General features: G+C 36.3%; 2 protein-coding genes across 2 annotated transcripts in view; both read right to left on the bottom strand.

Annotated features, from left to right (window-relative positions):
- The window catches only part of LOC102502119 (importin subunit alpha-1-like), a 37,235-nt gene extending 26,514 nt beyond the window's left edge, over window positions 1–10,721 (bottom strand). The window contains 2 exon segments of the mRNA XM_027774182.1: window positions 1,787–1,794; window positions 10,716–10,721. Of these exon segments, the coding sequence (XP_027629983.1) occupies window positions 1,787–1,794; window positions 10,716–10,721 (14 nt within the window).
- ITGB8 (integrin subunit beta 8) overlaps window positions 8,200–12,855 on the bottom strand; it is a 102,173-nt gene continuing 97,517 nt past the window's right edge. The window contains exon 15 of the mRNA XM_014590146.2: window positions 8,200–12,777. Within this exon, the coding sequence (XP_014445632.1) occupies window positions 12,655–12,777 (123 nt within the window). The 3' untranslated portion in view covers window positions 8,200–12,654. The remainder of the gene's footprint in view (window positions 12,778–12,855) is intronic.

Raw genomic sequence — 12,855 nt, 5'->3', positions numbered from 1 at the left:
ACAATATTATTCCATTGCTACGTTTGTCTGTTTTTTTTTTTTTTTTTTTTTTTTTTTTTTTTAAGAGAGAGATTTTCACTATAGGGCACATGCTTGCCAGAGAATGCGAAAAATCACTCTCCCTCGGGGGCGGGGGTTGTGAATGGCCACACCACGATCCCTTCTCCTCCACGCTCCTCTAGGGATTTTGGGCACGCACACACATGCATCCTGCATGTTTTAATTAAGCCTCTTACTGTGGGACTCAAACCATGGTCAGCCATGTGTGGGAGTCCAGCGACATAACCATTACGCCATCTGCTGGTCCCAATTATTTGTAGATTCTAATAGTCAGTTCTTAGAGTATCACTCCTAGAGCTGGCTCTGAAGCACATTGGTAATTTGCTGCTGGATCCTGGATCTAACGTCAGTTGCAGTTCAAATTCCCGGCCACGTCATCCTGAAACACACCAGGCACATGTGTGGGTGCCCAAGATCCAATGGGCTAGAGGGCTTGAGGAAGGGGATCAAGGCATGACAAGACCTTGTAGAGGGTATTCATCTTTCTTTCTCTCTCACACACGTGTGCACACATGCATTCTATTGTGAAGAAAAAATAAAACAGTTCTCTAAAAAACAGAACAGTACTCCTACTCTGCAATTCTTTCTCAATAATATTATTTGAAGTGAGGCCCGGGGACTAAATTTATAGCTCCCTCTTACTAGTAGACCAACTTAGATTCCTGTCCACAAGGAAAGACAGTTACTCTGTCTAGCTAAATAGTAAACAAGGGTAAGAGAAGAAGGAAACTTCTATGAAAACAATTTATGTCCTAAATCACTCTTAGCCTGTTTCCATTTAGAACGTTACTAGAAAAAGGGAACATACACAGGCATTTTATTTCACAAAAGCCTAACATAGTAGGTGCTTTCATACTTACCTATCAGTTGGTGTATAATGGAAATGAAACTGGACAAATTTATACCTTCTAGATTTACTTTCTATATCAATCCAAGTTTCCTCTTATTAACCCCCCCCCCAAAAAAAAAATTACTGACAGATAATTTCCTAGCTTTTGACCTGGCTGAATTTTTTCAAGGATGGGAAACATTTACTTTCCTTGATGATTCAGTTGTTCTTTGGGTCTGACTGACACTTACGTATATGTATAGACATGTCCTTTTTTTTTTTTTGGCTATTCATCAGCACCTTGAGAGTTGTTTTCCCTTTTCTAAACTCACGTTAAAGCAGAAATATTGCCAGAATTCAGTTACGTGCCACATAATGGTGTTTCAGTCGGCAACGGGCTCTGTAGTGGTGGTTCCCTAAGGAGGATACAGGACATATGCATAATCAAGAAGAGCAGTAAGCTGTGCCTTTTAAGTTCATGTAAGTGCATTCAGTGATGTTCACGCATCAAGGAAATGTTCTAACAATGCATTTCTCAGAACACATCCCTGTCCTTAAGCGACACATGTAAAGGTAAAATTCAGCAGAACAGAGCAAATTTGGATTGCATGCTTGTAGAAGATTTTTTTTTCCTCCAAAGATCAGCAAAAACTGTGTCTAGGGTGAGCTTTATCTCTACCTCTGGCCTTCTGATGCTAGTTTTCATTCAATGGAAGTGATTCTCAAGTTCTGATGGGTATCAGAATCACTTAGAAAGCTTGGTAGAACACATTGCTATTGCCTATTCCCAGAATTCTGATTCGGAAGGTCTGGAGTAAAGACCAAAAATCTGCATTTCTGTTGTTTCTAGGTGAGCTTGCTGGTCCTAGGACTACTCTGGGAGAACTATGGACTTACAGATTATCCTGTATTAAAAGGCGGGAAAAGTTAAAAAAAACTTGTTAATGATTAATTTAAGATTTGATTTTAATGATCATTAAAATGAGTTTTGTAATCATAACAAAACAAAACAAAAAAGCCATACACAACGTACGAAACTCTAGCAAAGGAAGAGTTTCTTCTTACGAATGGAGTTTAAACATTTTGTAGATCTTAAAGCAGGTTACTGAAAGAAGTCTGAGCAGCACCGGACTGTAAGTACTAAATAATGCACCAGCACAAGGAAATGTTACGGACTGCCATCCTGAAAGCCAAGGTACCATTTATTTTTTCTTGTATAGTCTACCTCTGCTTCTAATTATAACCAAAATATTAAAATATAAATAATTACGTCCAAAGAAATACTGCCCATCTTTCAATTAGGCTTATTTTGATAGTGTTCGCAAGAGATCATTGGCATGGTTAAAAAATTCCCAGCTTTAGATTTGTCTGGCCAAATATTTTGATAAAGTTAAAATTTAGTCTAAAAGTCACGGATTGGCAAGAACAATGTAGTTTGGGAGACTAGATCGGCAGTTTTATCCAGTTTGGAGCAGAGCCTATAGTGACTTGAGGAGCTGGCATTAGAATTTTCTTTGACTAATTCCTTTCTTTATCTTCTGTGTTGAGCCAGTGCCCAAATTCTCTCAAACCTTCCTTTCAGCAATAGCTCATAGTCCTTCCATTTCTACTTTGGTCTAGACCTTTACTTCCTAGTGAAGTCTTCATGCTCATTTCATTGACTCCTCTTCATCACAATTTGAAAATGCCTTCCTATTATACTTTCCATTCATCCAAACCTTCCCAACATAGAAATGTATCTGCACTGGCTCCTTCTGATGTCCATGGTCAATATGCAACTGTCTCCCATTCACAATTGATTTACCCATTCCTCTCTTGTAGAAGACTAGGGTTGCTGCCAGCATTCGTATTTATTATCAGATCCTGCTCATTCTTTTCTTTTTCAGGTTTTTGCCATAGGGTGTGTGCGCTCGCTGGAAAGACACAGAAACAGTGAGAGGAGAGTGAGAAATCACCCCACAAGGGGGATGGCCACACTGCAATTCCTTCTTCTCATTTCTCCTCCTGGTATTTTGTGCATGCAATGCACATACACCTAGTGTGTTTCAAGCCACCAGATCCAGGACTTGAACTGTGGTTGGCCATGTTGGAGTCCAGCACTTTAACTACTACACCACCTGCTGGCCCCTCTTTTTTTCTTTTTTAAGACAGGATCTTGGGACTAGCAGTTGGTGTAATGGCTATGTTGATGGACTCCCATGTAGTTGACGTGGTTTGAATCCCGGACCTGGTGGCTTAAACTCACACTGGGTATGTGTGTGTGTGTGTGTGTGTGTGTGTGTGCCCAAGATCCCAAGAGGAGAATAGAGGAGAAGGGATTGTGGCACGGCCATGCCCCCTGGGGGGAGATTTCTCGCTTTCTGTCTCTCTGTCTCTCTCCGTCTTTTTGGCAAGCTCACACATCCTATAGCAAAAACCTCTTTAAAAAAAAGAGTCTTGCATGTCAGCCCCCTCGCTGGGACAATAACCACCAAGGCAGGCTCTCTCTTTTTGACACCATCTTGCTATGTGCCCTGGCCAGCATCAAGCTTGCCATCCTTCTCCCTCAGCCTCTTGCTACACTGGCATTCAAGCACAGGCTGCCACCATACCCAGTCTTTAGGTTGTACTGGAACTCAAACCTGGGTCTCCCATGTGGCTCCAGCCTGCAAAGCATAATAACTTAGCAGTGTGCACCACTGAGACTGGACCTTATTCTTTTCTTAACAAATGTAAGAGCTATGGTTGTGGCACATTCATGGATACAATAACATTCTCTTATTCAAATAATAAATCTTAACATGAGAAGGTGTTTTCAAGAAAAAAAAACTTTTTGCATCAGGCTTTTTATTTCTTCTTTAGTTTATGCAAATAGGTGCATATATATATATGTGTGGGAGTAGGTGAGTGGGTGTGGGTATGTTTAAAAACATATAGAGAAAATATTGAGTTGTTGGAGAAGTCATAATCATTTTGCATAGAAAAACGTAGAAAAAATGTGTCATGACTTTTCTGACAACCCAGTATACTGCAGTGGCCACTTTTGGATGGTTGGATTAGAGTAATATCTAATTTTAATGTCTAGTTTTTTTATATTTCACAATAAACATGCATTATTTGCATAGCGGTAGTTGTAAAGTGCATAGAAAAATAAAATAAAATGCACCCACATATAAAAATGCTATCAGCAGTCCAATGCTGAATTTTTTCTGCTTTTGTATACTTTGCTTCCAATTTTTATGCTAGCATTAAAGAGCACTTAATAGCATTAAATATTCATTAGTGTTTACATTTAGTGCTAGAGAATATAAAAATGAATTTTTAAAAATTATGTTTAGTTTTTGTAGGCATATGCCAACCATATTTAATTCTAATAATAGCATTTTTCTGTGTAAAAATCTTAGTGTTTACGCTTTCCTAGTAACCAAAGTTCAAGACGCTTAGTTTGCTAATCAAGTAATCTATAACCTACCCATAGGTTAGTGCCATTCATTATCCAAGACTGTCTTGGATAATCTTAACAAGACTTAAATGTTCTTGGGCGGAGTCCCCACTCTTTTCCTTTCGTTAATGCTTTCTCATTCCCCTAGATCCCCCTTATCTCTCACTCCTGCACATCCACATTCACCTTTCCTGCAAGGATTAGCCCTAGTGCTGTTTTTCTTGGGCTTTGACCTATTCTAGCTCTCCTAACTCTGGTATCTAAGTGAACACTTTGTCTCTTCAATGCCTGTTCACATGTTTCCTGTGTAGTATTTGCATATATATATATCAGCTTCTCAACTTTATGTATTGCATGTGTTTTATGAGGTACATGGAGAAAGGTTAACCTCTGATAATGAACTAATAAAGTCTACCCTCACAATATGTATGATCAGTCATTTAGAGAAAAACAGATCTGGGTATGCCTTGACCACTGGCTACATGGATTTGTATAGATCCTTAAACTCTGTGCATTTCTTTATTTGAAAATTTAAGGAAAATGGTACTTTGTGTTGCTGAGGACTCAGGGAGACAGTTATGTAAATAATACATTATCAGCGTACAGATTTTCTGTTCTAACATCAAATGCAGTGGTTTAGCTTAAATGGTTTTCCTGTCAAGGACCACTCTTGAGGTGAGCAGTGGGAAGGTGACAATGTCAACACAGAGCTTCCTTTGCTCCAGGTGTCCCAGACAAAAAGAGAAAGAGAGGAAGTGAGACCTGCAGTTCACATGCCACTTTCTCTCCTGTCCCACTGGCCAACATTTAATCCTATGACCACATTTAATTGCAGAGGAGTCTGGAAATTTCAATCTCAGTTGGATGTTCTGCTGGGATGCAGGAGAGTGGGCCTCTTACTGAAGGGAGAAGGAAAGAATGGAGTTAGGGGTCAGATGCAGTGTGCAGTGGTAATGCCAGGCTCTCCAATGCTGAAACCAGACAGATGTTGAAAGGTCTTGGATTCATTCCTAATGTCTCCCTGTACATGTCAGGAGTGCAGGCATGTGTGTGTGCATGATCTGAATTGCCAGGACTGAGGGTAAATTGTGGAATGAAGACCCAGTTGGAATACCTGTCTCACTCTGTCTTATCTGTCCCTCAATGAATACATAAATAAATATAATAAAAAAATGGGGTCAATTAACACTCATAACAGGAGTTAACACGAAATCAATTAACAGTGAAATCAAGATTCTGAGACTGTAGTCCAGCACAACTGAGATGCATTCTCAGAAACAAAGGCCTTGAGTTCTGCTGATAGTTTCCATTTGATCTCTCAGCACAAGCCTTCTGTGTAAAAGTGTGTTGCACATACTTTTTCTTTCAAACTATCAAAAGCTTCTTGGGAACCAGCAGTTAGCGTAATGGCTATGTCACTGGACTCCCACGTAGTTGACCGCGGTTCGTGTCCCGAACCTGGTGGCTTAAAACTCATGCCGGGCGCATGTGCGTGCGTGCCCAAGATCCCAAGAGGAGAATGGAGGAAAAGGGATTGTGGCGTGACCATCCTCCCTGGGGGATGATTTCTCGCTTTCTGTCTCTCTGTCTCTCTGTCTGTCTGGCAAGCGCATGCGCCCTATAGCAAAAACCTCTCAAAAAAAAAAAAAACTATTAAAAGCTTCTTAAGGCCAGGGACTCTCTCTTCCTGCCTTATTTAATGTTTAATGTGCCCCCCATTCTTCTGCTTTACTCTCTCTAAAGGAAGATTACCATACGTAATATTTAGTAACTTTGATTGAGTATGACTGTAGAAAATGCAATGGAAGTTTATAAATAATGTAATTGTATCAAGGCGATGGTAGAAGTTTCTGGCAGGTAGAAAAAGACCATTTTGATGTTTAGCTAACTATTCTGTTCTTTGTCATTAGAATATTATTCCCTGTGTTGTTTTGGGGCAGATATCAAAAAGGAAAAGAGGGACTAGGATGGACCCACCTCTTCAGTATTAGCGCTACAATTTTCTAGAAGTAGTAGTTTTTGGAATTATGTAATTTTTTCTGCCAATGACAGTGGGTATATGTTATTACAGGCGCCCTATAGAAAAAACCTCTAAAAAAAAAAAAAAACTATTAAAAGCTTCTTAAGGCCAGGGACTCTCTCTTCCTGCCTTATTTAATGTTTAATGTGCCCCCCATTCTTCTGCTTTACTCTCTCTAAAGGAAGATTACCATACGTAATATTTAGTAACTTTGATTGAGTATGACTGTAGAAAATGCAATGGAAGTTTATAAATAATGTAATTGTATCAAGGCGATGGTAGAAGTTTCTGGCAGGTAGAAAAAGACCATTTTGATGTTTAGCTAACTATTCTGTTCTTTGTCATTAGAATATTATTCCCTGTGTTGTTTTGGGGCAGATATCAAAAAGGAAAAGAGGGACTAGGATGGACCCACCTCTTCAGTATTAGCGCTACAATTTTCTAGAAGTAGTAGTTTTTGGAATTATGTAATTTTTTCTGCCAATGACAGTGGGTATATGTTATTACATTTCCTTGGGTGACAGTATGCCTCTGAATGGCAGCTTAGGGTTGCAGCACACGACAAATAAAGAAGCATTCTCTGTATTCTTAGATCTTTGCATTTTTATTTTAAAACAAAATTCCATATTGATTAACACCTACTTTTTAAACGGAATGGTACATTAATTAAATGCCTTGTCATACCATTATAAGCTCTGTTAAAAAAATAAACATCTCACAACAAACTACAGTGTCAGCTCTTTAATAAATACATAAAACAGAAGTTAGTAGTCAGAGTTACATAGACAGGTTCATAGTATATTATGTGAAATGATCATATTCCCCAATCTTCCATATCATTGTAAGGCAGTTTAACATTATGTGTAATTCAAAGCCAGAAATAATGAGAAACATGTTCAGCAAGAATTTATTTCTTTCTTAGAGCTATTTCATATTAAAATATTTTAATTTAAAAATACACTCTATATTAAATTTCCTTTTACAAAGGCAGTACATGTTAAGTGAAACAAAAATAAGGTTATATTGCTTGTCATTTAAAACATTTCCAAAGTTTTTTTTTGGCAGAGGTTTAAAAAACTTTAATAAAGTAGTTGATAAATGGTAGTTTTTAAGGTGTGTTAAATATACACAAAGTGAATTTCTATATTAATATGTGCAAATTTATAGTTTCTTATAATTTAGAAGTAAAATATTGCATGCTCAATATTATCAATAAAATATATGTACCAACATGTCATTGTGTAGAATTTTTATCATAATCACATTAACCATGGAACAGTATAAAGTTGGTAAAAGTTCTTTACATAAATCATTTTCTATCTTTGATGACTGCCGTGTTTTTTTTTTAAATATTGTTTTGTTAAACAATTTTTAACAGACATGGGTTGTAGAGTTAAGAAACCTAATTAAGAGATTTAGCTTACAAAGATAAATTTCATATAGAAAATAATTCCAGGTAGATAAAAGAGTAGTGTTATTATTCTCAGGTATTTCATTGAAAGCTGCCCAGATAGCTGAACAATTGTTTCATAGAGTTGGAATAATTTAAGTATGCAGTTTTGCAACAGTCATTTCAGGGACTTAAATGTAAACTTATCAAAGCCAAGGGGGGAAAATATCAAAGGAACAGAAATGATGGATAAAAAAGTAGAAAGACTGGGACCAGCAGTTAGCGTAATGGCTATGCTGCTGAACTACTATGTAGCCGACCGTGGTTAGAGTCTCAGACCTGGTGGCTTAAATTCATGCTGGGCGCATGTGCGTGCGTGCCCAAGATCCAGAGAGGAGAATGGAGGAGAAGGGATTGCGGCGTGGCCATCCCCGCGGGGGGGTGATTTCTCGCTTTTTCTCTCTCTGTCTTTCTTGCTAGTGCACGTTCCTTATTGCAAAAACCTCTCCAAAAAAAAAAAAAAAAAGTAGAAAGACTGGAGAAGAAATGTGTTTTCCATAGCACTGGTTGGTTGTATTACGTTTTTCTCCTGCTAATTGAGTAAGACATACAAGATGCTACAAAATCTAATTATGATGGTTTTGTGTAGAGTATTCCAGTTAAAAAGTGAGATGATCATATAAGAAGATATCTTAGAAAGTAATTGATAGAATACAAATTTGTTAATAAAATTATAAAAACCCCACCCATCCTTGTCATTTATGATAGGGTCTGCTAAAACTTCACCAACTACCAAAAAGTGTAAACAGGAGCCTGAAAGAGCTTTTGTAACCTAATGATATGTGGAATCTGAGCTGATAGTCAGTTAGACTCCATACTGAATTGTACATGATTCAGTTGTACTAAACGTTGGCTTCACATGTTATCATAAATAAGTTTACAGATATTTATAAGAAATGTCCTATGCCCATATCTATTTAATTAAATTTGAATTAGTGTAATATTTATTTAAGCACAATTTAAAATACTGCCAACAATAAAATACATCAGCAGTGGCAAGGTAGGTCACAATTTCAAATCGAAAAAGTAGTTGTCTTAGAATCAAAATAGGAATATGCATGATCAGTTACATGTAATAAATTGCTAGAGAGGAATGATAAAAAATTAGAAATGATCTGAGTGTTTCATATTTCTTTGAAAATATATCTCAGTTTGCATTGTTCAAATAAGAGTTCTTAAGGCCCATAGAGATAAGGTACTCAAAATTTAATTATTAAGACTTAGCAAAACAGAATACAATATGCACATGACTAGACTCCCAAGTAACTGTATTTTGCTTACTTTTAAGAAAACACATGTATCTCAACGTTTTTAAAATGAAAGCAGAATTCAAATAGTGAAAATTTAAAATTCTTGTTTTGTAATATATCTGACTTTGAGAAGGAGCATAGATTCAAGTGATTTTTAAAATCAAAAAAAGATGCTTGGAAGTGAAGAACTTCATTATGCCTTTACGTTCCATTATTTTTCCCAGTTAGACTTATTGAGCTTGAAGCTTTAGAACAATCTTTTGGGAAAAGTTGGTGGAATAAAACAGGAGTAAGGAAAAAGTCATTGAGTCTAATCTTTTCTACCGGGTAACAAGAGGAATATAATTCTATGGAGAGAAATGTTCATAGTCTATCATAACAAATTTCATTGTCTCCTCTTGTCAGACATAAGAGTATCTTCAATGGAAATTAAGTAAATATTTAAAATTACTACGGATTTATTCTTTGGTGAAGTTACATCTGGTGCATCCACTAATTTTAATTTCAAGTTTGAAAAATTTGCCTCCACAGATATCTATTCTGTTCAACCTTTGATTTTTTTTTGGGGGGGGGGTCATTTTAATCAACCAAAGCTAAATTGAACACTGAGAACATAATCAGATTTTTAGTGAATTTTTGAGATGCTTAGTCTTCCAGAGATGCTTAGGCTTTATAAATATTAGCAAATTTCCAAACATATATTAAATGCTTATAAATACATGTACACTGCAGTGTAAAGATATCCCTAAATAAAATGCAAATGGGTTGTCTCTCTTTCTCTCTGGCGAGTGCATGCGCCCTATAGCAAAAAAACAAAAAACAAAAAACAAAAAAAAACAAAAAAAACCAAAAAACCTCACCTCTCTTAAAAAAAATGCAGACAGTTATGTCGTAGTGTATATGGGACATTTCTAGATTATTACATACTTTAGGGCACAAAACTGCTGCCGTACCAAAGCATTGTTCAAGTTCTTAATTTCATCAACAACTTAAAATGTCACTAATTGTGTTGAATATCTCAAAAGGCTCCTGTGGTCATAATAGTTGAAATAGGCTCTATTTACATAAATTATTTAATCTCAAAATACCCTGTTTACCCTTATGTTTTAACTAATTCTAACTAGTCAAATATTAATTCTCTTCTCACAAACCATTACACAGGAAAATAATCAGTTATTCAAGTAAAGTATAAGCCCTAAAACTTTAAAAATTAGCTCTTTAAGAAAAAGAAAAAGCATAGGCTATGACAAGCAAAACTACATTCGTCACCTATAAATAGCATCGAATGGTCTCTAAGGAAGTTTATTCCTTTCTATAACAGCCTTGGTCTGTTACAGAGTTAGTGCAAACTAGTGACGGAGGGAAAAATATACATCCTAGGTTTTTAAATATTTCATGTTATTATGCTCTTTTCGATAATTCATTCTATATGAAAATGAGTTTATTGTTCATAAACACTGTAATTAAAAATTATGAGCATTCTAATTAATGGGGATCTTCTACTTTTTCCTCTTTGTGTGTGAGGGCTATCTTTATTTTCCTTTTTAAAAATGTGAGATCAGCTCCCGAATACAATTTTTACATCTTCCTCAGTGATTAAAGGTTTGTTACATAAGTAAGTCACGGTACTGTACTTGTTAATGTCACCAATCTCTCATTTAGGAAGGAAATGCAGTTTAATTTACCGTCATAATTGCTTAGCTCGAGAGGACAGTTACTAGAGCTGCTGCATTTGTTGGCTCCAAAACAGTTTTTTGTTTTTATTTTTGTTTTGAGTCCTCTTTAGGGTCGACTAAGGGATGTAGACTAAGTTTTCATCAGAATGCAAGTATCTAGTACTTTAACTTGAGTGTTAGAGGACAGTAAATCTGGAAAGTTAATTTTAAGATGATATCTTAAGTATATTCCTTTGTCATAACAGGCAAAACCCTATACTGTACACAGGACTGTTGGACAATAAAATCAGACCAAATAAATCCACAAGGGCATGGTAATTGTGAAGAACTTTCCATTTGGGAAGCCAGTGCTCACTGCCTTCCTATCAAGGTCAAAGGTTGAGCATGATATAACACCAAGGAGTACTGTTCATGAAGGCTGTGCTGTGAGGGAATTCCTTCACAGTTATGCCATGTTGCAATCTCAGAAACCGATGAGCAGGGAAGACCGGGAGCAGATTTTGGACAATTCAGTTTGAATTACTCTTTTCTATTTTGCTTTGAAATTTTCTCATGCCCCAAAGTTAAGAAAGCACATTAAGAAATATTTTCCAATTGTATATTTTACAGATTCAAGAGGTAGCACGATATTGTATAATAAACACTGGCCTGGCAATAAGAGGGTTAAAGGTCTTCTCTAATACTGCCGCTTTATCATGTGGGTGTATTCTGAGAAATCATTTAAACTTTCTGAGTCTCAGTTGCCTGATTAAAGAATGAATTCACTTATTTTTAAGATCTCACCTATTCTCTTCCAATTTTATGCTTTTATGAATACTGGTGAATAGAGTCACGGTGATTCAGGGAATGTCTGTAGGCTGCATTGAAGGGCAAAAATAATACAGCTTTTCATTTGAAAAATGGTATCTACTTGGAGTCAAAATCTGAAAAAAAAATCATTCAATAGTGTGGCACTCTGCTTGAGGCAGTTTCTAAATAGCTTGTGAATTTCAATGTAATGATTTAGACAAAAATGGTCCAAAAATCCCTCCAGTTTACCAGGTAAGAAGATACAAAACTCCATATCTGCAAAATATAAAGTTATTCAGATTTTGATAATACTTTATAGTATCCCTTATTGACATTCACCTGTTAAAACCAACATTCTAATAAAGTGACATTGTATTATTAGGTTCTCAAGGCAGTAGTAACATAGCACTTATTTAATCCAGTCATTTTTGACACTTATAAATTTATCCTGTAAGGAAGTAAAACAAAACATAAAGGCAAAAAGGAATGAAGGTTGGAATTAGTATCCATCTTGTAATAAGGAAGAAAACATCAACATACATGCATAAAACTACAGTTTTAAAAGCAGTATCCCTTAAGATGAAGATTCTGTCTATTCACTTCTTGAGCAAGTGACACACTAACCATTGCTTAATCTAGCAGTTCTTGTCTATTTACTGCCAATTGTTGAAGTACTTGGCAACATCAGTATGTATTTGGCAACATTCGTATAGAATTGCCGGACCATTTCGTTTTTACATCCACAAGTTCCGTGCAGGGATTACTGTACCCTTGTAGTGACACAATGCTCAGCTATCTCATACCATTGTCTCTTGCTGGGAAGCATAGGAGTGGCAGGTACCTGTAAAGTGTAATCAGTGCTGTTCAGATGATCTACATTCTATGCTGATCTAAATAAGTTATATATTACAGTAAAGTGCTACAATGACACTAGTCTCAAACAGTAGTAAGACACATTTTTTCTCTGGCAAATTCAGCAGCTATGTGAGTCACATGATGATGAGGATGCTTGTCAGTCTTCATCCGAGAGTACAATCAGCAACTGGCATGATCTTGAACAATTTCTCTCCTCCTGTGACTTTTAAAATTATAATTCTTAGGAGCAATTATATAAAAAAATCCAGTTTCCCATAAAGTTGTTTTTTTTTTTAAATGTCTTTTAGAAGTTGCACCTGAAATTTTCATGAGCATTTAATTTACTGATATCCATTTTTATTTCTTCAGGTTTCTCACGTCGGTAGGTTACTGTTCTTGTGCAAACACTTTGCAGAATCAACTTATCCTTGATGGAGAAGAAATGGCTTTATTAATTTAGGGCCTAAATATTATAACTAGACATTAACATACTGGTAGTAATTCT

Source organism: Tupaia chinensis, unplaced genomic scaffold (assembly GCF_000334495.1).
Source record: "Tupaia chinensis unplaced genomic scaffold, TupChi_1.0 Scaffold000410_1, whole genome shotgun sequence".
Lineage (NCBI taxonomy): Eukaryota > Metazoa > Chordata > Mammalia > Scandentia > Tupaiidae > Tupaia > Tupaia belangeri.
This window is presented reverse-complemented; position numbering and strand designations above follow the sequence as displayed.